The 25,325-nt window shown below is 39.2% G+C and overlaps 1 protein-coding gene across 1 annotated transcript in view; it reads left to right on the top strand.

The window, feature by feature from the left end:
• ICE1 (interactor of little elongation complex ELL subunit 1) overlaps positions 1–25,325 on the top strand; it is an 83,943-nt gene that overhangs the window by 52,379 nt on the left and 6,239 nt on the right. The window contains exons 15-17 of the mRNA XM_004380304.2: positions 13,186–13,346; positions 18,664–18,854; positions 22,882–22,988. Coding sequence (XP_004380361.1) covers positions 13,186–13,346; positions 18,664–18,854; positions 22,882–22,988 — 459 coding nt within the window. The remainder of the gene's footprint in view (positions 1–13,185; positions 13,347–18,663; positions 18,855–22,881; positions 22,989–25,325) is intronic.

Here is a 25,325-nt window from a genome sequence, read left to right as displayed (position 1 = left end):
TTCTAATCTTTAACCATCCTTGCATACCTTATGAGTCCCATTTGGTCATGATGTATTATTTTTTTGCTGTGATTCTGAATTGTATTGGCTAGATTTTGTTGAGAATTTTTACATCTATATTCATGAGAAATGTTTGTAATTTTCTTTATTTGTGGTGTCTGGTTGGTTTTAGTATCAGGGTTATGCTGGCTTCATAGAATGAATTTGGAAGTGTCCTTTTTCAACGTTCTGAAATAGTTTGAGGAGTACTGGTGCAAGCTGTTCTCTGTATGTTTGGTAGAATTCTCCAGTGAAGCCATCTGGGCCAGGAATTTTTTTTGTTGGGAGTATTTTTTTTTTTTTTAATTACGTCTTCAGTCTCTTCTCGTTATGGGTCTGTTCAGATTTTCAACCTCAGTTTGTGTTCGTTTAGGTAAGTAGTGTGTTTCTAGAAATTCTTCTGTTTCCTCTACGTTCTCAAATTTGTTGAGTACAGTTTTTCGTAGTATTCTGTTATGATCCTTCTTGGGTTTGGTTTGGACTGTTGTAATGTCTACCATCTCATTTCTTTTTTGTGTGTTATTTGCTTCCTCTCCATCAGGTTTTTTTTTTTTTTTTTTTGTCAGTTTGGCCAGTGGTTTGTCGATTTTGTTGATCTTTTCAAACGACCAACTTTTGGTCTTGTTGATACTTTCTGTTGTTTTTTCTAGGCTCTATTTCATTTGATTCTGCTCTAATCTTTATTATTTCCTTTCTTCCTGTGCCTGTGGACATCTTTTGCTGCTCTCTATTTGCTCGAGTTGTAACACTAACGTTTTGATTTTGGCCTGTTCTTTTTTGATTGATGTGTGTGTTTATTGCTATAAATTGACCTCTGAGGATTGCCTTTGCTCTTCCCAAAGGTTTTGGTATGGTGTGTGTTCATTCTCATTTGATTCTATGAATTTTTTGATCCCCTTTTTGATTTCTTCTATTACCCAGTTGTTTTTCAGCAAGACGTTATTCCGTATTCATGTATTTGATTTTTTTTTTTTTCCCTTGCTCTTCCTGTTACTGATTTCTGTTTTTATGGCGTTGTGATCAGACAGAATGCTTTATATTATTTTGATGTTTTGGATTTTATTGAGGGTTGCTTTGGGGCCTAAAGTGTGGTCAGTTCTGGAGAATGTTCCATGCGCATTAGAAAATAATGTATACTTTTCGGCTGTTGGGTGTAGTATTCTGTATATGTCTGTGAGGTCAAGTTGCTTGATCGTGGCCTTTAGATTTTCTGTATCTTTGTTGAGTTTCTTTCTAGATCTTCTGTCCTTTACCGAGAGTGGTGTGTTGAAGTCTCCTCCTGTTACAGTGTAGAACTGTTTCTCTTTTCCGCGCTTTTAGAGTTTGTGTATTTCGGAGCCCTGTCGTTGGGTGTGTAGATATTTATTAGGGTTATGTCTTCTTGGTGGATTGTCTCTGTAATCATTACATAATGTCCTTCCTTGTCTTTTATGGTTGATTTTGCCTTAATGTCTATTTTATCTGAGATTAGTATTGCTAGTCCTGGTCTTTTTTGGTTACTGTTTGCTTGATACATTTTTTTTCCATATTTTGGTTTTTGATTTATTTATGTCTTTGTGTCTAAGGTGTTTCTCTGGTAGATAGCGTATTGATGGGTCATGTTATTTTATCCATTCTGCCACTCTGTTATCTCTTTACGGGTGCATTTAAGCCACTTACGTTGAGTGTGATTTTCGATATGTATGAGTTTATTGCTGTCATGTTCTTTTTTTTGTGATGGTGACATTTTCTTTGTTCCCCCTACTTTCCTGTGTTGAGTTCCTTTTGTTTGTGCATTTTCTTTTCTTTCATTATTATAGATTTGTGCTTACTGAATGTTTGTTTTTCTTTTTTATTTTGATGAGTAGGTCTGTTAACTTTCTTTGTGATTATCTTGAAATTTACCCTTATCATCCTAAGTTTGAACCAGTCTGTTACTTCATTTAACCTTGACTTCCTCTGTTGGAAAGTTCTATACCGACACCGTGTATTCCCCCTTTTACTGTTTTGACACTGTTGTGATTTATAGGTTGACATCTCTGTTTTCCTGTTTTAAGTCTTTTGGCTTTGTTTTGTTATTGAGAGTTCTTTACTTAGTTTGGTATCTGGCTCATGCTGTCCTGCGTTCTAGACTCTGGTTGTTGTCCGATTTGTTGGTTCTGTAACTGAAGGACTCCCTTTAATATTTCTTGTAACTTTTGTTTGGCTTTTACCAATTTCCTTAATTTCTGTTTATCTGGAATTGTCCTAACTTCACCATCATATTTGAGAAAGAGTTTTGTAGAATATATTAGTCTTTGTTGGCAGTTTTTTTTTTCTTTCAAGGTTTTTTATATGTCATCCCATTGCCTTTTGCCTGTATAGTTTCTGCCAAGTAATCAGAGCTTAGTCTTACTGTTTCCCTTTTGTTAGTGACTTTTCGTTATTTTCAATTGCTCTCAGAATTCTTTCTTTGTCTTTGGTTTTAGCAAGTGTGATTATGATATGTCTTGGTGACTTTCTTTTGGAACCTATCCTATTTGGGATTCGTTGAGCTTCTTGGATGGTCGGTTTTTCGTCTTTCATGATATTTGGTAAGTTTTCTGCCAGCAAGTCTTAAACAATCTTCTCTGTGTTTTCCATTTTTTCTGCCCATTCTGGAACTCTGATCTCAAATTTTTGCTCTTGATTGTGTCCCACATAATTATTAGGTTTTCTTAAAACAATGTGATGTCCGTGGAATTGTCTTCAATCTCGCTGATTCTGTCTTTTGTTTCAGATTTGCTCCTAAAATCTACTATTGAGTTGTCCATTTCTGAAATTTTGTTGTTTATCTTTTTGATTTCTAGTTTCTGTTTTCACATGATTTCTAGTTATTTTAACGTCTTGTTCTTTTAAAATTTTCTGTTCAGATGCTTTGTGTTGTTCTTGCTTTTGGCTGTTTCATTGGTTTTGTCTGTTTTCCACATTTTTGTGTATTTTTTCTTGTTTTTGTCTGTGTTTTCTTTGATCTCCTTTCTAACCTTTTGGAGAGCTCATTTAGGAGCCATTAGTCTTTTTGATTCCAAATCAAGTAGTTCCACTGTGTTTTTTTCTACCAGATTCTTTATTTTGGTAACTTATGGGGGTGTCTTGTCTTGCTTTTTTATCTTTTGCTATATCTGTTGTTTGAGAAATATTAAGGTATTATTTTCTTTATATGTCCATTTGTTTTGTCCTGCCTTTTTTTTAATATGTCAGGGCACACAAACCAGGCATGCTTTGCTGCTTGCTCATCTGTGGTCACAATAGCTTTCGCCACCCTGTCTGGGTGGGCAGGGCAGCAGCAGGCAGTGTGAGCCCACATTGCTGTACACTAGTTTGGCGAGGTGTCTGGGAGCGGACTGGGCAGGCGCTGTCTGCTTCCTGATGTTGGTCCAGTGGTGTGGGAGTGCTCACAGCTCCTCCCAGGTAGGCAGGGGCGTCAGATGGGGAGTGCCATTGGCTCGCTTCCCATCGTTCAGCAGCTGGTGAGTGGTAGTGGAGGAGGGACAGTGCGGGTCCAGTGCAGCCGGAGGCATGAGCTCAGACGATGCCCTAGATGTGGCAGCAGGGTGGTGGCTGACAGGAAAGGTTGGTGGTGTATGGGGCTAGAAGTAAGAAAAAAGAAAAGGAAGAGAAAAAGAAAAAACAAAGCAGCTTGTGAGTGGGGGTGCAGTGGACCTCGGGGCTAGTGAGAAGAGGAGAATGTGGCATACAGGCTAGCTGGGAGTTACAAAGAAAAGAAAAAAGAAAATAGAATAAAATAAATGGTGCAGCAGAGGTGGGGTGGACCTGGGGCAGCAGCGGGCTGGTATGCCGGTGGCATTCTATCCATGGCACCGTGGCGGCGGCCTTGAGGGAGGGGGTGAGGTGGTCTGTGGGGGTAGGTGGGCGTGAGAAGATAAAGAGGAGAAAAAGTTAGTGGCAGAGTGGAAGCTAGCAGGTGAGGGTGTGGCGGACCTGGGACAGTGGCATGCCTGTGGCTTCTAGCTGCAGTGCTGCAGCGGGGTCTGGTGAGAAGGTAGGGGAGGTGGCTTACGGGGCTAAGTGGGAGGGAGAAACAAAAGGAAGTAAGATAATAGAAAAAAGAAGTGAAAAAAAGAAGGAAAATTTTAAAAAATAGTGTTGTGGTGGGGTTTGGCCAGTGGGGACAAGGAAGGGAGGGAGGGGAGGTGACATACTGGTCTAAATGGGAGAAAGAAAAGAAAGCGATTAAAGAGGAAGAAAAATTGGCGATGTGATGTGGGTTGCAGGTGGGGTCAGGGTGGACCCAGGACAGCAACAGGCCAGTGTGCCAACGGCTGTCTAGTTGCGGTGGTTCAGCAGGGTCCAGCGGGAAGGTGGGGAGGTAACATACAGGGCTAGGTGGGAGGGAGAGATAAAAGAAAAGAATAATGAAGATAATAAAAATTAGATGAATGAATGAAAACTGGCTGCCTGATGGAGACAGGGTGGACCCGAGGGCTGATAGGAAGGGAGAGGAGGTGGGTTACATAGCTAGGTGGGACAGGGAAAAGAAAAGAAGAAAATAAAGAGAAGAAAATGGCAGTGTGGTGGGAGCCAGTGGTTGGGTATGTGGTGCACCAGGGGCAGAGGTGGTCCGGTGACTCTCCAGCCGAGGCAGTATGTCATGCCACTGCAGGAAGGGGTGGATGTAGTGTATAGAGCTAGGAAGGAGGGAGAAAGAAAAGGAAGAAAAAAATAGCAAGGTGGTGGTAGCCGGTGGGTGGGAGTGGGGCAGCCCCAGGGTGGTGATGGCCGGTGGCTTTCTAGCTGAGCAGCGCAGCGTGACCCATCAGGAAGGGGAGGAGGTGGTATACAGGGCAGAAGGATGAGGGGTGGGAAAGTGTTTCTCTAGTTACCGGGCACTCTCTCTCCTGTTGGGAACTTCGTAAAGTTGCTGTCCCATACTTCTTGTCCAGGGTCCTTGTTGGCTGTGTTCAAGATGGCGACCCTGTGTCATGTTAGTTGTCAGGGGATATCCAGTCCGTATCTCTCCTCATTCTCTGTTTTCCATCAGTTTCTTCTTCCATTAGGTGTTTGAGCTAGTCCTTTATCCCTTCATTTGATGCGTAAGGTTCCAGGATTGACATTTTTTAAGTTTTATTTAGTTTTTCAGATCTTTGTTACAGAGGGTCGGCGTGGTGTGTCTCTGCAGTGCCATGTTGGCTCTGCCTCTCAGCTTTATTTTCTTATGGCACTTATTTATTGCTCCTTAGGTTATGTCATAAACCTTTTTGTTCATTGTCTTTCTCTGCAACTAACTTGTATACTCCACAAGCACAGGAATTCTGTTTGTCTTGTTTTCTCTATCACCTCCTTCAGAAAGAGTGAGTTGTAGGCAAGGATTAACTATCTGTTGAATGATCGAATTGTGCCATGGAAAGGGGATTTGAGATAGTCTGAAGGATTGGGAAAGCTTTCCTTGTCAAAGTGATTTTGAGCTGAGTTGTAGAGATACCACATTCTAGTATGACCTCAGAAGAATAAAACAGAATCCAGAATTTTTATAATGTAATATTTCTAGTAATGGGTTGGCAAACTTTTTCTGTAAAAGGCCACAAGTTGTCTATTGCTGTGTAACAAATTATTACAAACTTTTTGACTTTAAACAACACACATTCATGATCTCACAGTGTCTGCGAGACAGGAATCTGGGCACGATTCAGCTGGGTCCTCTGCTCAGGGTCTCTCCCAAAGCAGCAGTTAGGATATCAGTAGGGCTGGGGTCTCATCTGAGGCTGAAGTGGAGAAAGATCTGCCTTCAAGCTCACATGGTTATTGGTAGGATCCAGTTCCTTGCAGTTTGTCCATTAGAGGATCTCAGTTTCCTTCTGGCTATGTGGTTGGAGGCTACCCTCAGTTCCTTACCACATGGGCCTCTGCTTTTGACAGTTTATTTTGTGAAAGCCAGTAAAGAGAGAATCTGTTCACAAGATGGAAATTTGAGTCTTAGGTAATATAATCAATGATATGACATCTGTCACCTTTGCCAAATTCTATCTGTTAGAAAGGAATCCCAGGTCCTTCCCCCACGGAGGAGGTGATTATGCAAGAATGTGAGTATTAGGAGACAGGGCTAAATGGAGACCATCTTAGTCTCTGCTCCAGCGTGCCATGTATAGTCTGTTAAAAATTATTCCTTTTCATCATCTTTATTTTTAAACAAACCTTTAAAAATACAAAAGTAATTCTTAGCTCATGGGCTATAAAAACATTTGTCATAGGCCTTGGTTTGTTGACCCATCATCTATAGTGTCAAGTTTTCAACCTTAATTTATCAGATACACAGATAAAGAGAAAAGTGTGACCTTGTCTAAAGAAAAAAGGCTACCAGTAGAAACTCCCAAGTTGGCTTATATGTTGAACATAGCAGATACAGATTTTAAAATGGCTGTTTCAAATAAATTTAAAGAATTAAAGGAAAATACGGTCTTAATAATGTGGAAAGATGAGGTCTTGTAACAGAGAAATGGAAGCTAAAAACCTACCAAATGGGTATTTTAGAGTTCAGAAGTTTAATGACTGAAATGTTAAATTCACTAAATGGGCTGAGCAACCGGTTTGAGATGACAGGTGATTTGGTGAACTTAAGGATAGACCAATAGAAATGATCAGATCCAAAGAACAGCAAGAGAAAGACTGAAGGGAAATCAACAGAAATGTCTGGGGCAATAGCAAACCATGTAACACATGTATAACTGGAATCCCTAAAGAAGAGAGAGAGAGATGCAGATGGGAGCAGTAAAAAAAATTTAAAGAAATAATTACGACAGTGTACCCAATTTGGTGGAATCCATTAACTTAAAGATCTAAGAAACTTATTGAACTACAAGTAGAATAGCTGCACAAAAAGTTGCATCTCGGCACATCATAGTCAAACCGCTGAAAGCTAAAGAGAAGAAAAGATTCTGAAAGCAGGCAGAATAACAGTGTGGTAGACAGTAGACTTCTGATCAGATACAGAGAAGGCCGGAATATATCAGAGTGACATCATCAAGATGGGGGAAAATTGGTCAACCAAGAATTGTATACTCAATGAAATTATCTTCAAAAATGAAAGAAAAATAAAGACACTTTCAAATACAGAAAAACAGGATTGTGGCAGCAGGATATACTATCAGAAATGGTACAGTTAGTTTGTCAGACTAGAGAGAAATGACCTAGATGTACAAGAGGAAGGAGGAACACTGGAAAAGGTAAGTGTGTGAAGGGATATAAAAGACTCTTCTTGTAATTTTTAAATTCTTTTTTTTTTTTTTTAAAGAGTATTTTTTGTCTACCACTATGGAATTAGAAGTCAATGGCAATAATATAGCCAGGAAAACCCCCAAAGTTTGAAAATCAAACATTGTACTTCTGAATAATCCATGGGTCAAAAAAGAAATTGCAAGGCAAAATAAATATAAAATAGTTTGTATTCTATGATGAGAATAATCAGCATATAAAAATTTTTCAGATACAGCTACAGCTTAGAAAGAAATGTATAGTTTTAAATATTAACTGGAATAGCAGAGAAGTCTAAAATCGGTGATCTAAGCTGATGTCTTAAGAAGATAGAAGAAAAAAGCAAACGTATATTAAGTAGAAGAAAATAATGAAAGTAAGAGTGGATGTCAGCGAAGTAGACATTGGACAACAAACGATAGAGAAAAACCTATGGAATCAATAATAATTCTTTGAAAAGATTGTTTTAAAAAACGATTAATTTCTAGCTGGAGAAAAGGCAAAAATTACCAATATTAGGAGTGAAAGAGGACATTATTGCAGATCCTACAGTCAATAAAAGAATATTATGGACATTTCTTTCTAAGATACAAATTATCAAAACTGGCACAAAAAGAAACAAAACTTCTGAATAGTCCTATGTTTACTATAGAACTTAAATTTAGAATTGAAACCTTCCCACAAAGAAAACTTTCAGAACCAGTTTGGCATCTGTGGATAATGACAATCCCATGCAATGTCTTTCAGAAAGTAGGTGAGGGGGTAACCCTTCCTAAGTTGTATGTGGTACATGTATTACCCTGACACCAAAACCGGACAAAGCAATTACAACAAAAGAAAAGTGCAGATCAATTTCATAAATAAATACAGACAGAAGCAAAATTCTTTAAGTAACTTCTAGCAAATTGAGTCCAGCAATATGTAAAAGGGATACTACATCTAGAGCAATTAAGATTTGTTCTAGGAATGTTTTGGTTTAACATTCAGAAATTAAATTCACTGCATTGACTGAAATGAAAAGAAAACAAATGATTTCATAAAGTCAACACTCACTATAGAAACTCCTCAAAGATCAGATGATTGGGAAACTCCTCAAGCTGATAAAGAATATTACAAAAAACCTAATATCATACTTACTGGTCCAAGGCTGAATGCTTCTTCAGATCAGGAGCAAGGCAGAGGTGGCCACTCTTAATTTGTTTTCAGCATTGAAGTAAATAATTCCTAGCCCGGGCAGCAAAGCAAGAAAAAGAAGTAAGAGTATAAAGATTTGAAAGCAAGAAGTAACACCATCTTCGTTTCTAGACATATGATGCTAAGGAATCCATAAAATAGCTCCTAGAACTAGTAAGTCAGTTTGTCGAGGAGTTAAGATACCAAAAACAAAAATAAAAAAATTAGTTGTATATTTGTATACTAAAATGCCGCCACTTGTCAATTTCTCGTACTGTGGTGGCTTGTGTGTTGCTGTGATGCTGGAAGCTATGCCACCTGTATTTCAAATACCAGTAGGGCCATGGCAGACAGATTTCAGCTGAGCTTCCAGACTAAGACAAACTGGGAAGAAGGACCTGGTGATCTATTTCTTAAAAAATTGGCCAGTGAAAACCTTATGAATAGCAGCAGAACATTGTCTGATATAGTGCTGGAAAATGAGCCCCTCAAGTTGGAAGGCACTCAAAATACAACTAGGGAAGAGCTACCTCCTCAAAGTAGAGTCAACCTTAATGATGTGGATGGAGTCAAGCTTTCAGGACCTTCATTTGCTGATGTTGCACGACCCAAATGATAAGAAATAACTGCAAACATCCATTAATAATCGGAACGTGGAATGTACGAAGTATGAATCTAGGAAAATTGGAAGTTTGTAAAAAACTGAAGTGCTTGAAGATTGATATCCTAGGCATTAGTGAGCGGAAATGGACTGGTATTGACCATTTCAAATCAGACAATCATATGGTCTCCTATGCCATGAATGACGAAGAGGAATGACATGACGTCGCATTCGTCATCAAGAAGAACATTTCAAGATCCATCCTAAAGTACAACACTATCAGTGACAGGATAATATCTATATGCTCACAAGGAAGATCAGTTAATACATCTCTTAGTCAAATTTGTGCAGCAACCACTAATTCCAAAGATGAAGAAATTGAAGATTTTTACCCAGTTTTTCGGTCTGAAATTGATCAAACATGCAGTCAGGATGCATTGATAATTGCTGCTGACTGGATTGCTAAAGTTGGAAACAATGAAGAAGAATCAGTAGATGGAAAATATGGCCTTAGTGTTAGAAACAACACCAGAGATCACATGATAGAATTTTGCAAGACCAATGACCTATTCATTGGAAATACCTTTTTTCCACAACATAAATGGCGGAAAGGTGTTCATCGGGGTTATGTCCTTTCACTGTACTTATTAATTGTTTGCTGAGCATATAATCTGAGAAGTTGGATTATATAAAGAAGACTATGGCATCAGGATTGGAGGAAGACTCATTAACGACCTGTGATATACAGATGATACAACCTTGCTTGTTGAAAGTAAAGAGGACTTGAAGCACTTATTGATGAAGACTACAGCCTTCAGCATGGATTACACCTCAACATAAAACAAAAATCCTCACAACTGGAGCAATAAGCAATACCATGATAAATGGTGAAAATATTGAAGTTGTCAAAGATTTCATTTTACTTGGATCCACAATCAACACCCATGGAAGCACCAATCAAGAAATCAAAAGATGTATTGCATTGGGCACAGCTGCTGCAAAAGACCTCTGTAAGTGTTAAAAAGCAAAGATGTCACTTTAAGTACTAAAGTGTGCCTGACCCAAGCCATGGCATTTTCAGTCGCCTCATGGCATGTGAAAGCTGGACAATGAGTAAGGGAAACAGAAGAATTGACACCTTTGAATTATGATGTTGACGAATATTGAATATACCACGGGCTGCCAAAAGAACAAACAAATCTGTCTTGGGAGGAGTACAGCCAGAATGCTGCTTAGAAACAAGGATGGCGAGACTTTGTCTCGCGTAGTTTGAACACGTTATCAGGAGGGACCAGTCCTTGGAGAAGGACATCCTCCTTGGTAAACCAGAGGGTCGTCAAAAAAGAGGAACACCCTCAACAAGACAGATTGACACAGTGGCTGCTGCAGTGGCTTTAAATGTGTGGCAATGATTGTGAGGATGGCACAAGACCTGGCAGTGTTTTGTTCTGTTGTACGTAGTGTTGCTGTGAGTTGGAACTGACTCGATGGCACCTGACAACAATGATGTACTAGAAATATACATTTGGCAAATGAAATTTAAAAATTTCAGTTCCAGCAGATTAAAGAAACAAAACAGTTAGATATAAATTTAATAAAGTATGTGCACAACCTTACACTAAACACTATTGCTGAGTGAGTAAAGACCATCTCCGTAAAAGGAGAGATACAACCTGTTCATGGATTGGAGCACTCAGTGTTGTTAAGATGTCAGTTCTTTCCAAATTGATCTGTCATTTCATTGACATTACAGTCAGAATCCCAGCAGACATTTTGGTAGACATTGGTAAGCTGATTTTGAATTTTAAATGTATATGTAAAGAACCAGTAGAACTAGTTTAAAAAAATGTATGGGTGTAAAACTGCAGTCATCAGTGGAATGGAGAAGAGTCCAGAGACCAGAAATGCCCAGTCAGTAGATTTTTGACCAAGGTGCCGAGCTAATTCTATGCAGAATTATTCTTTCAACAAATGGTGCTGGAACGACTAGTTATCTATATCTTATTACACACCATACGCAAAAATTAACTTGAAACTGATTGTCGTACTAAATGTAAAAGCAAAGTCTGTAACACTTCTTGGAAGAATACAGAAGATAATCTTCATAACCTTGACATAGGTCTAGATGTGTTAGGACATACAGAAACCTATCACCATAAAAGGGAAAAAATGATAAATTGGTATTTATCAAAATTTAGAATATTTGCTCTTCAAAAGACTCCATTAACAAGATACAAAGGAGGACATGGAGAAAGTACCCTCAATACACATAGCTGACAAAGGACTTGTACCTGGATTATATTAATAACTTCTTACCTTAATAAAAGAAGACAGGAAACCCAGGTAAAAAGAAATAGGCAAAAGATTTTAATAGCTCACAAAAGGAGGTATATGAATGGCCAAGAAGCACATGAAAATACGCTGAACATGGTAGTTGTTGTTGCCGGTTGCCATCGAGTTGTCTCTGACTCATGGTGATTTCAGTATAGCAGGACAAAACGTTGCCCAGTCCGGCACCATCCTCGCAATCGTTGGTGTGTTGGAGCCCACTGTTGCAGCCGCCATATTGATCCATCTCTTGGAGGGTTTCCCTCATTTTGCTGACCCTTCACTTTACCAAACATGATTTCTTTTTCTAGTGATTGATCTTTGCTGATGATGTGTCCAAAGTAAGGGAGATGAAGTATTGCCATCCTCCCTTCTAAGGAGTATTCTGCTGTATTTCCTCCTAATGGTAATAATTAGGGAAATGCAAATTAAATCCACAGTTACAGCACTCTGCACCCTGTCCAAAAAATTCAAATCCAGTGCCATTGAGTCGATTCCAACTCATAGCGACCCCATAGTGTTTCCAAGATTGTAAATCTCTATGGAAGCATACTGCCATATATTTCTCCCATGGAGCTGCTGGTGGATTTGAACTGCTAGCCTTTCAATTAACAGTCAATCACTTTAACCACTGTGCCACCAGGGCTCTTAAGAGCTGAAATAAAAATGACTGTCAGTTTTAAGCGTTGGGGAAGATTGGAGCAACTTGAGCTCCCATACATTGCTGACACATCTGTCAACTGGTACAGCCACACTGGACAACCCATTGACAGTTTCTTATAAAATTAAGACATCAGTTATCATATGACCAGCAATTCCACCGCTAGGTTTTTATCCAGCAGAAATGAAGACATACCCACACAGACTAGTACACAAATACTGGAAGTTTCTTAATTCATAATAGCCCATACCTGGAAACAAACATACATCACCTGGGTAGAAATGTCCCAGGAATGGCAAACAAATTGTAATGGATCCCAACAATTGAACACTACTCAGCAGTGCAAAGGGAAGGAATGGGGATACCTGCAACAGCATGGGTGACTCTCCAAGCATGCAGAGTGATCCCAGACTGAAAAGAGCGCTAGTGTGTGACCCCATTCATGAAGTTATAGAAAAGGCGGGCTTGTTATAGGGACAGTGAGCAGATTGGGTTGTCTGAAGCTGGGGAGGGTTCCAACCGAGGGGTCTTTTGATGAAAATGCTCTCTGCATTGATGGTGCTGGGGGTCGTGTGGGCGTACTCGTTCAAATCCATTGAACTGTAGACTTAAAATGAGTGTATTTTATTGCACGTAAACTATGCCTTTATTAAGTTGATTTAAAAAATCAAAAGACAAGCTGCAGTATGGGAGACAGGATTCGTAATGAAAGGATTGCTACCCATAATTTTTAAAATATATTTTATGTGCAAATCAAAAACTTTACGTTCTCCAAGTAAGTTCTGTCTGTGTAAGTGTATAAAATGGCCCATGGTGACCCCTGCCCATCGGAGAGGACTGGGTGTGGGGACGTTTGGAGAGAGGATTTTTCCTTTTACTCATTTCTTTTTTATTGTTCTTTCCATACAAATCAATCTATCTACCTAGATATACGTATATTCACGCATTACTTATGTTTAACATACGCTTAGTTTACCGAAGGGAAGGGGCGAAGAAAGCAAAGCCGACTTTGAAATGGCTGCAGCCAGGGCTCACGTGGGCTGCCATTTGCATTCCTTGCCGTTGTAGAATGTCTCCTAAGTTGTGATGTTCATGAATACAGTGACTCCTAGTCTGTAATGTACAGTATTCACTTGCTCAGACATGAAGGCTTACCATCTGTTTTTCTTTCTCATAGATTTCCCCGAGTCTGACAAACTGACTTTATTTATTGCAAACATGTGGCACGATGTGTTTATCTCCCAATCAGTGATTAATAAAGCAATGCAGTTAGTTGCCAGGCAGCGCGCTAAAGGAGAGGTTCTGAACTGCTTGAGAGCTTTTCTCAATTGGGAGAAGGTGAGCTTTGTTTTTATTGCTTACAATACCATACTTTGAGAGCTGACATAAATGTTATTTGCTTTTGTAGTTTTTTGCATTAGTTCCTAGACATTTTAAAGATACTATTCTTTGCATTAGGTTTATTTAAATATCATTTTAGCCTAAGCTTGTGCGTTTTGCTTATTTAGTATGCACGAGACATTCCAAGAGTAACTGTTGACCTATGTGTTGTGTTGTTTTAACAAAGTTTGTTTATACACTAATTTATGGTTATTTGATGAATCCATACATAAGTATATATACATTTGTTTTTCCAGTAAAGGGCTCAGAGGAGATACAAATTATTTGCTCTTATAATAGGTTCTTTATAAAACCAAAACCAAACCTGTCGCCGTCAAATCGATTCCGACTCCTAACTACCCTACAGCACAGGGTAGAACTTCCCCATAGGGTTTCCAAGGAGCAGCTGGTGGATTCGAACTGCCGACCTTTTGGTTAGCAGCCGAACTCTTAGAGAGGCTGAAAAAATTGATACCTCAGCTCCTTCCTGTGAAGATTTTTTGAATCTAATAGTCTTGTCTTTTTCTTCCCCGTTGATGGAATTTATATTTCTTCTCTTTGTTCCCTTGTTACCTTTTATTATTTTGTTTTTTCTTTAATGATTTGTGTGCTAAACCAGAATCTAGCTGTGTTCTTTTATTCATAGATCTTATCTAATGAGAATTTCTGGATGCTGATATGTTAATTGTAAGAAGAGATGCTCCAGTCAGTAAAGGCTGGACTTACTGTGTTCTTTTATTTTAATGTATATTTATTACTTTCCTCTTTAAAAAAAAAAATTCTCCTGGCTTATTCATAGAGTGGAATTTTATATACCGTTTTGCTTTCCTTTTTAGTACTTTTCGGTATTATTCATTTGAATTTTATTTTGTATGAAAAAGCAGAGGGCTATTAGCAGAAGAAAGTTTGGTAAATGTTAAATGTTGAAGTTAGGTAAAATATTTAAAAAGCAAGACTCTTATAAGCTCTTCAGTGATTGTATCTAGTACATCATCACAAATTCCAACGTATATGCTCATCCATACATTTAGCCCTCAGAGGAGCCCCCTGGCTCCCACCAGTCCACATCTGCATCCATCTGTAGAGCCTGCCCCAGCCTGCTACCTCAGGTAGCATTCCATCCCTTGTGCACCAGACCCACCTCTTTTTGCCTGTTCAGGAGTAACCAGAGCAGGATGATATAATGGTAAAAGACATCTTATCTGAAGAAGATAAAAGTTTAACGTAGTTCCAGATACATCAGATAAAAATATAAATTCAAAACTATTAGAAAGATGAGAAAGATTTTGAGGAAGAAATACCATTATAGTAGAAGAGTCCCAAATGCTCTCTGATAGAAATAAACTGCTCTGGTACACAAAATAAATAAGGGCATAGAAGAATTCAATAATATACAAAATAAACTTGAGGGAAGAATGTACAGTGAAACCTGTGAGAGCCAGAACTCAATGGGACTGCCTTATTTTTCCGGGTCTCACAGGTTTTCTGCCTTTGACAGGGTGCAGTCTTACACTTTTCTGTCACTCTCTGTGTAAAATATTTGAGTTTTCCATCTCTGAAGGTTTCTGCCTTATACACATTCCATCTTTTGCAGGCTTTGCTGTATATATTTTCATACATCCATGGAACGTTTACAAAGTCAGTCATGAATTTCGCCCCATAAAAGCATTGATTTTTAGAAAGTAAAAGGTTTATGCACAAAACTGTGAAATTGGGTAAAATTAGAAATAAATAGTTCACAGATTCCATAAAAGTGTTTACTTGGAAACTGAGATACACATACAGTTCTGGAGTCCCTGGGTGAGAGAAATGGTTAGCATGCTCGGCTGCTAACCGGAGGGTTGGACGTTCGAGCCCACTAAGGCTGTAGAAGAAAGGCCTGGTGATCTAGTTCCCAAAAGTCAGCCATTGAAAACCCTATGGAGGACAGTTCTACTCTGACACACATGGGGTCACCATGAGTTGGAATCACCTCGATGGCAGCTGTTATTTTTCTGGACAGTCTTGGAACAAACAGTAACTCAAAAATCACAACATTTGACAAATTGATGAAAAGGAAAACCCTTCATATCAAAGATCTCTGATTTTTAGAGAAATTTATACTTAACAAAATAGTATAAATGCCTTAATTAATAAAGTAGATAATAAATGTGGTTGATACTCATCTTAAAAATTTAAAAATTGAGAAAGAATTTACGGAAAAAGGTAATAGTAATGAAATGGAGAATAGACAAACCATATGGAAGATAAAAACTTTTAAAACTAACAAAATAGATAATCAGTCACAGTTCAGATTAATGAAGAAGGAACAAAGCAAAAATACTCAAAATTTGTAATGGGACAGAAGACGTAGCTAGAAATACAGGAAGAAGAATTAGAAGAAAACTCTAGCAACAGATTTGGAAATCTAGGATGATTTCTATTGGCAAAATAAAAATTTATGAAAATTGGTTTTAAAAGTAGAACACTTGAATAGACCACTTGTTCCCAATTAGCATAAAAGAGGTTGAAAAACGAAGTAAAATTGACTGTACGAAATGGCTTATATTTATTGGCTCTGCCTGCGTTTTATCTAATCTCTAAAAAATGAAATCATTCCAAGTTATTTCAGGCATAAGGAAAGATTGAAAGTTCTTTTCATTTTCGATAACAAAATACAATATAGTACAACACAAGAAAGAAATTATAAGCTAGTTTTCAGTGAGGTATTTGGATGTAAAAATTGTAAGTAAAACAGTAGATTTCTGTCATGTAGCTAAAGAATACTTCATGGTGTTTCAGAATCCAGAAATCAGTGTAATCAATAAAGATGAAAGTTCATGACCTTTCTAAAATACAAAATAAAAGGAAAGTTATTAAACCTAATACTACTAGTTAACAAGAAATCAATAGTATGCATTGTCCTCAATGGCAAATGACTAGTTCTTTTCGGGTTAAAATCAGGAACTAGGGGTCTTACATTACATGACGTGAGGCATCTTATTAAGGTGCCTTGGTCAGTGGCTTTGCTCTCAGTTTTTTCCAGTGAGTTGTTAAAATCTGGAAGGATCTTTTATGTGTAGAAACGACATCTTGGTTTAAGTTGGTGCTCAGTTTTTAGAACTGTAAAATAAGATAACTATTTTAAAAGCCTTTAAAATTGTAAATCTTGTTCCATTTATAAATCAGATCAATTATGATGATAACAGTTTCATTAACTTGGTCATTAATTAATATTCTATTAACTCATACATTTTAACAGATTAAAATTCCCTAAATAATACCGGTTTACAAATTTCAACCATTTAATTCTTAAAGTACTTTATACATTTAAGATATATTTCTCTAGAACACTTCAGAATAGACTTTCATATCTTATAAGCAACTTTATTTCTAAGCACTTAAGCAACTTTTGAATGTAAGAAGTCAGATTTAGAATGTAGAATATCAACTGTTTAAATGTTCAAGCATTGTTTACAAACGTAATTACATTATCTTACATGTATCTAAAGAGCCCTGGTGGGGGTGCAGTGGTTAAGCACTCGGCTGGCTGCTAACTGAAAGGTCAGCAGTTTGAACCCACCAGCTGCTCCACGGGAGAAGGATGTGGCAGTTTGCTTCCGTAAGGATTGCGGCCTTGGAAACTATCGGCAGTTCTACTATGAGTCTCTATGAGTTGGAATCTACTCAACAGCAGTGGGTTGGTTTTTTTGGTTTTGGTTATACATATCTAATTAAAATCACAATTCTAATATCAAATACTTCAAAGTATAATCATAACTGAAACGTACCAGAGTCTCATAAGCTTTTAAACAGCGTATGGATTATCTGATGTTCAGTCACTGTAAAATGTGTTTGTTCTTTAATACAAAAGAATTCATAATAGGGGCTTGATTTACTTCATCATGTGTAAATTTATTTCTGCACCTTCTAGAGAACAAAGCATGTAGAAATAAAAACTGCTTTGAAAAAAGGTTGCGAAGTCACTGAACTTCCCTACCCATAAAAACCCCATTGCCACCGAGTCCATTCATAGCGGCCCTATGAGCACTTCCCTGGGGACATGTTTACCATTTGGGCTGAGCTCATGTTACCAGGTAGATTATTTTGTACCATAATTTTGTTATGGATTATCTGCTAGAGGATTTGAGACTCTCAACACTACTCTCAGGATATTTATACACAAACCATAGGCCAACCTGTTGAGCCCTTTAAATAGTATTGCAAATTTTCAAGCCCAAGCCTTTTCTTGTACTGAGTATGTACCCTATATCACCGTGTGTACAATTTTTATACTGAATCTTTCACATAGTGCTGGTAAGAACGCTAAATGATACAACCACTCTAGAAAATAGTTGGGCAGCTTTGTATAAAATTAAACACACTCTTAGTAAAGGATTCAGCCATTCCACCCTCATGTGTTCACCCACAAGAAGTGAAATGTGTGTCCACACTAAGACTTGTATGTGAATGTTCATAGCAGCTTTCTTCATAATAGCCAAAACTTGGGAATAACCCGGAAACCTTTCAAAGGGTAAATGGATGAACAGACTGCAGTGTATCCATACAGTGGAATACTACTCAGCAATAAAAGGAATAAACTACAGACATAGTCACAGCTTGGATAAAGGTCAGAAAACATGCACAGATGTGGAAGAGACCAGAAGTAAGGTCTAATACTTTCAGTCAACTTTATAAAATTCTGGAAAAGGCAATCAGAATTCTAGTGTCAGAATAATGACAGAATTTAAAGAAATTTTTAAAGGATTAATTATTTTTATTTTAACTTATTTTATGACCTCACTGGATTTGAGTTGATAAAAACTTGACGTCGTATGTGGATGGCTGCTGATCTCTTTTCTACCTGATTTTATTCTACATCCTGTCTGTAGCTTCTTTATGTGGCTTATCAACCACCATGCAGTAATCATTTATGACAAGAAGTATTATGACTAAGATTAACATAGTTCCTTATTCAAAATAGAACACTTTTAAAAAGGTATTTTTTTAAAATAAATGATTATTCATGTGATATATTAAGGAGCTCTTGCGCAGTGGTTAAAGCATTCGTTTGCTGACCATCTACCAGCCACTCTGTAGGAGAAAGATGTGGCAGTCTGCTTTTGTAAAGATCACAGCTTTGGAAACCCTGTGGGGCAATTCTCTGTCCTATAGGGTCACTGTGAGTCGAAATTGACTTGAAGGCAGTGGGTTTGATTTGGTTTTGGTGAGAGTACTGGCATAAAATGTGTTATATTTGAGACGCCATCATATTTTTTCTTTTTTCATTTATTAGAATGCTCCTGTAGATGTCGGCTTCATGGTTTCTAAGCTGCTTTTGACAATACAGTTATGTCCAAAAACAGAATTTCAGTCGAGTGAGAAGTTTGGTGAAGACCTGAGTGATAACACATGGGAATACATATTTGCCATTGATCTGCTCTGCTGCCATCAAAAGTGGATTTGGACACATGACAATATCATAAGGTACAGGACTGCTTTGCCAATTGAAAATCAAGATGAGCTGTTTGAATCGGATGGTGGTCCGTAGAACCATTGCCAAATTGTGGTTTTGAATCATTTTTGTTGTTTAAGTGTTAAGCCAACTGAAACATTTCCAAATGACAACACCTCAACTTGGGTAAGAAAACTATCCTTAAATTACCTGTATCGTCGCATTCTTTTGATTTTTTTTTTCTAGCACCTATCACACTGCGTTTCATTTCATTCTGATATTTACTAATTATCACTCTCCCAACTAGAGCTGAAGCCCGTGTGGGAAGGACTTTTCTTTGGTCACTGCCATATCCTCAGCATGCAGGACAGTGCCCACACGTGGGAGCTCCACTGGTACGTGCTGAGTGGAGCCCAGTGACCATCATCCTAACATTCTGATACTCAGCGAATACCCAAATGAGCAGTAATATTCAAAACTCCGGGTTTGCAGCCCTTCTCACCTGGGGTTTCTGGAGAGAACTCAGCATGATGCCCTTGGGCACCCATTGGATATATCTGTGGACCCTGTGCTTCCAGAATTCCAGCTGGGGTGTTGGGCCTTCCTAGGGAGAAGGGAGAGCTTAGTCATTCACATCATGTTTCTGTAGATCTTAATGTTCTGGTGGAACCCTGGCTGAGAGAGGCTGGTTAAAGGGAGGATATGACATGAATTGGAATGGTGTGGCATTCGTCTTCAAGAAGAACATTTCACGATCTATCCTGAAGTACAATGCTGTCAGTGATAGGACAGTATCTATACCCCTATAAGGAAGACTGGTTAATAGGACTACTGTTCAAATTTATCCACCAACCACTAATGCAAAAGATGAAATTGAAGAGTTTTACCATCTTCTGCAGTCTGAAATTGATCAAACGTGTAATCACGATGTATTGATAATTATTGATGATTGGAATGCCAAAGTTGGAAACAAAGACGAAGGAGCAGTAGTTGGGAAATATGGCCTTGGTGATAGAAATGATGCTGGAGATCACATGATAGAATTCTGCAAGACCAACGACTTCTTTGTTGCAAATACATTTTTCAGCAACAAAAATGGCAACTATATACATAGACCTCTCCAGGTGGAATACTCAGAAATCAAATCGACTACATCTGTGTAAAGAGACAATGGAGATGCTCAGTATCATCAGTCAGAACAAGGACAAGGGTCGACTGTGGAATATACCATCAATTGCTTATATGCACGTTCAAGGTGAAGCTGAAGAAAATTAAAACAAGTCCACGAGAGTCATAGTATTACCTTGAGTATATCCTACCTGAATTTTGAGACCATATCAAGAATTAAATTTGACACATTGAACACTAACGACCGAAGACCAGATGAATTGTGGGATGACATCAAGGACACAACATGTAAACAAAGTAAAAGGTCATTAAAAAAACGGAAAGAAGGAAAAGAACAAAATAGATATCATAAGAGACTCTGAAAGTTGCTCTTGAACGTCGAGTAGCTAAAGCAAATGGAAGAAATGAAGTAAAAGGGCTGAACAGAAGATTTCAAAAGGGCGGCTCAGGAAGACAAAGTATTACAATGAAATGTACAAAGATCTGGAGTTAGAAAACTAAAAAGGAAGAACATACTTGGCATTTGTCAAGCTAGAAGAAACTGTAGAAAAAATCGAAGCCTCGATTTTCAATATTGAAGAATTCTATGGGCAAAATATTCAGTGACACAGGAAGCATCGAAAGAAGATGGAAGGAATACACAGCGTCACTGTACCAAAAAGAATTGGTCAATGCTCAGCCATTTCAGGAGGTAGCATATGATCAAGAACGGATGGTATTGAAGGAAGACTTCAAAGCTGCACTGAAGGCATTGGCGAAAAACAGTGCTTCAGGAATTGATGGAATACCAATTGAGATGTTTCAACAGACGGATGCAGCACTAGAAGTCCTCACTCATCCATGCCAAGAAATTTGGAAGACAGCTACCTGGCTATCTGAGTGGAGGAGTTCCATATTTGTGCCTATGCCAAAGAAGGGTGATCCAGCAGAATGTGGAAATTATCGAACAATATCACACGCAAGTAAAATTTTGCTGAAGATCGTTCAAAAATGGTTGCAGCACAACATTAACATGGAGCTGCCAGCAATTCAAGCCAGATTCAGAAGAGGACTTGGAATGAGGGATGTCGCTGCAGTTGTCAGATGGATCTTGGCTGAAAGCAGAGATGGTTACCTGTGCTTTATTGACTATGCAAAGGTATTTGACTGTGGATCGTGATAAATTATGGTTAACATTGTGAAGAGTGGGAATTCCAGAACACTTAATTGTGCTCATGAGGAATCTGTACATAGACCAAGAGGCAGTCTTTCGAACAGAACAAGGGGATATTGCATGGTTTAAAATCAGGAAGGGTGTGTATCAGGGTCGTATCCTTTCACTATACTTAATCTGTGTGCTGAGCAAATAAAACAAGAAGCTGGACTATATGAAGAAGAACGCAGCATCAAGATTTGAGAAAGGCTCATTAACAGCCTGCAATATGCAGATGATACCGCCTTGCTTGCTGAAAACGAAGAGGACTTGAAGCACTTACTGATGAAGATCAGAGACTACAGCCTTTGGTATGGATTACACCTCAACATAAAACCAAAATTCTTACAACTGGACCAATAAGCAACATCATGATAAATGGAGAAAAGATTGATATTGTCAAGGATTTCATTTTACTTGGATCCACAGTCGATGCCCATGGAGGCAGCAGTCAAGAAATCAAAAGACACATTGCATTGGGTAAATCTGCTTCAGAAGACTTCATTAAAGTGTTAAAAAGCACAAGATGTCACTTTGAGGACTAAGGTGCACCTGACCCAAGCCATGGTATTTTCAGTCACCTCATATGCATGAGAAAGCTGGATAATGTATAAGGAAGACCAAAGGAGAATTGATGGTTTTGAGTTATGATGTTGTCAAAGAATATTGAATATACCATGGACTGCCAGAAGAATGAACAAATCTATATTAGAAATACAGCCAGAGTGCTCCTTAGAAGGGAGGATGGGAAGACTTTGTCTCATGTACTTTGGACATGTTATCAGGAGGGACCACTGCCTGGAAAAGGACATCATGCCTGGTAAAGTAGAGGGTCAGAGGAGAAGAGGAAGACCCTCAATGAGATGGATTGCCGTAGTGGCTGCAACAGTGGGCTCAAACATAGCAAGGATTGTGAGGATGGCACAGGACCCAGCAGTGTTTTGTTCTGTTACAGTAGGGTATCTATGAGTCGGAACCAACTCAGCATCCCCCAACAAGAACAACGTGACATGAAAAAGAATTTAGCGAAGAGTCAATAGTCAATATCCTTTAGATATTTTAGGCATGTGTTCTGTGGAAATAGTCAAACACTTTTCCCTGGATGTAAGAACAAGGGTGTTCTCTTGCTTTCTCCTCCCCCTTAGTAGTAGGGAAAGAGCAGACATCAATGTCCAACAGTAGGGAATTGATTGGATGATGGTGCTTCTGTTGAATGAGATGTATCTATATTGAAAGAAACAGCTATAAATAGATGTTTGTGTATTGATGTGAACTGCATCTCAGTTGTTCCTAAGTAAGACAAGTGAGAACAGTCTGTGTGCTGTGTGAGTGCTTACAGTGTGTCTCAGCCTCTTCCTCTTCCAGGGCCCTGGAGGCAGGGCACGGTTTTTTCCCAGTTATGGGTGACGACCCGGGCTCTTGCTGGACAGAGGTGCTTTGTCCTTGATCTCCTGGCTCGTGGTGAGGACAAGGCATTGACCGTTGGGATCTCTTCCTGCGCAACTCCAGACCCCTCCTTCCTAAGCACTGCCTTGCAGTCTTTCATCAGAAATACGTACATGAAGAGAGAAGTATCTAGAAAGAAAAGCCCGTGGTTACAAGAGTAATAGCTGTCTGAGACTGGGGGATTTGGACTGCTTTAATTTTCATTTTTCTTTTGTTTAATTTTTATAGTAATACATTAGATTACCATGTAAGAACTAATTACTTTTTGTTTGCTTTGTTTTTTAATTTTATAGCAAGGAGCTGTGGCCGGTAATGGACAAATGGATAAAGTACAGGAAAGGACACGTGAACGTCGGATATACCCCTGATATTATTATAGCGTCTGTACTGAGGCTCATTGGTGAGTTGTCTGTTTCCCTTGGTGCTTTTCTTTTTATTGATGATATGGTGATGAGGAAATACATATGTAATAATAATGTTGATTTTGAAACCTTTCCATAATGAGTGATTTTGTAGAATGATTGGAGTAGACACCTTTGCAGCCTAATTCATCCTCCTCCTTATAATCTTTCTTCATAAATTAGTGTTTCAGCCATCTTTGTCAGGGATTAAGAGTTTCCATATTAGTACATTTTGTTTATAATTGAACTTCTGCCTCTCACATGCTAATATTAATACACATAAATGCACACACTTATCCACACACATACAGTACAGAAATTGCTATAAACTACGATAGTCTAATCTTGTCTCTAAAATAAGGATAATCCACCTCTAGTTGGATTGAGGTAAAAGTAAAGTAAATTAACATTGCTTTAGTGAATGGTAGTGTATGATTATTAAATGGGGTTTATTCTCACCTACATGAATGCTAACATATTAAAGACTATTTTGTGAAATGCTTGAATTGCTTTAGATTCATAGAAATGGGGAGGAGTGATAGGGCCTAATCTAACCTGCTCATTTCATGAAGCTCTGGACATGGTAAGCTCTTGTTTGAGACCACTCAGTGGACAGCCATTTGCCTACCACTGGATCCAGTAGAGTACAGAGCTATGTGATACCAAGTTTCTGACCCAAAGTGCTTATGTCCTGGCTAGAATGATAAGGCTTCCTAGTATTTACTGGGATACCATCCAAACCCACTGCCGTCAAGTCGATTTCGACTCATAGCGACCCTACAGGACAGAGCAGAACTGTCCCATAGGGTTTCCAAGGCTGTAATCTTTATGGAAGCAGATTGCCACATCTTTCTCCTGCGGAGTGGCTGGTGGGTTCGAACCACCGAGCTTTAGGTTAGCAGTCGAGCACTTAACCACTGTGCCACCAGGACTCCTTTCCTGGGACACAGACCCTGAGAGAACACTGTCCTCACACATCAGATTTCTGTAGGCAGATGGAAGTAGCCATTCCTCATAGGTTTCATCTTTTCTATGGAATTGTCTCAACTCACTCTTTTCCTGGGCGTGGCTGAACCTAAAACCTTGGAATAAAACCCTGGTCTTGCTACCTGCAGGCCTGCCCACCTTCCCCTCTGGGCGCAGCTCTTCTGCTGATGCTGCTCTGTGCATTGAGTGGGAGTGGTCTCTGACCTGGAGATGAGTGTCCTGACCCGGCTTGCCATCCTGGACTGACTAAACTCCCTCGGCAGAGAGGCTTTTCTTCCATCTGTTTTGTAACTTGTCCGTCATCTTTTGTCAGTTAGTTGTATATGGGAGTGTTTTTCCCCATGCCATCTAACTGAGACTCATGATTTCCTCTTATCTTACCCCAGATAGCTCCATTGATTTAAATAGCGTATCAGCACTTTTAATTGAAAGAAAGGGAGCCATTGTAACATGCTCTTTTATTATCTGGAAGCACTTGGCTCCTCGCAGGGCTGAAGGATCCTGTAACGGCTGTTAGCCGTGCACCTAATGCACTTGGTCTGCGTCCCAGAGGATAGACCCGGTGTCATGCTGTTAGCAGTTTGAGCTAATTATAGGGAGATACTTAAGAGTGGTCAGTACCTGGAAGTCCCCATCTCTGGTGTAAATACTACTTTCATCCTCATTGAAGGCTGCCTAGGAACTTTACAGAGGCTTACAGTTTCATCTTGCAATACGAGTTACCCAGCTTTTCATTGATATACAAGAATGTACTGAATATCTGCTACGTATCCCAACATTCAGGGTATGTGTAACTAGCACTGAGCTACTTCTCATAGGAAGTGCAAAGTAACAAAATTTCCTCAGCTTCCCCACTTTCAAATAGATCTGATGCTCCTGTACTGGATTCACATCTGCCTGTGGGGTGTTTATAATGTGGACACGGACAGTGACCATGAATATAGCACTGTTGTAAAATCACAGGAAAGGAACTTGCCTAAAAGCACATCCAGAACTGTCCTGGAATCTTCCTCCTGGGTAAAAGAAAGGATGGAAGAGGGTGTGGGCCTGGCCATGGTGAAGAGGAGAGAGGAATCCACTTGGATCTAGCGGACATCCACGGCAGAGGCTCTGGCGTGGAGGAGGGCCTGGAGCCAGCTTGACACCCACAGCAGGGTGCTGGAATGGTGGAGGGCCTGGAGCCAACTGACATCCACAGCAGGGCCGCTGAAGTGGAGGAGGGCCTGGAGGTAGCTCCCATCCACAGTAGAGGCTCTGGAGTGGAGGAGGGCCTGGAGCCAGCTCCCATCCACAGCGGGGGCGCTGGAGTGGTGGAGGGCCTGGAGCCAACTGACATCCACAGCAGGGGC

Source organism: Trichechus manatus, unplaced genomic scaffold, assembly GCF_000243295.1.
Source record: "Trichechus manatus latirostris isolate Lorelei unplaced genomic scaffold, TriManLat1.0 scaffold00072, whole genome shotgun sequence".
NCBI lineage: Eukaryota > Metazoa > Chordata > Mammalia > Sirenia > Trichechidae > Trichechus > Trichechus manatus.
The sequence above is the reverse complement of the archived record's forward strand: the minus strand, read 5'-3'. Positions and strand labels throughout refer to the sequence as shown.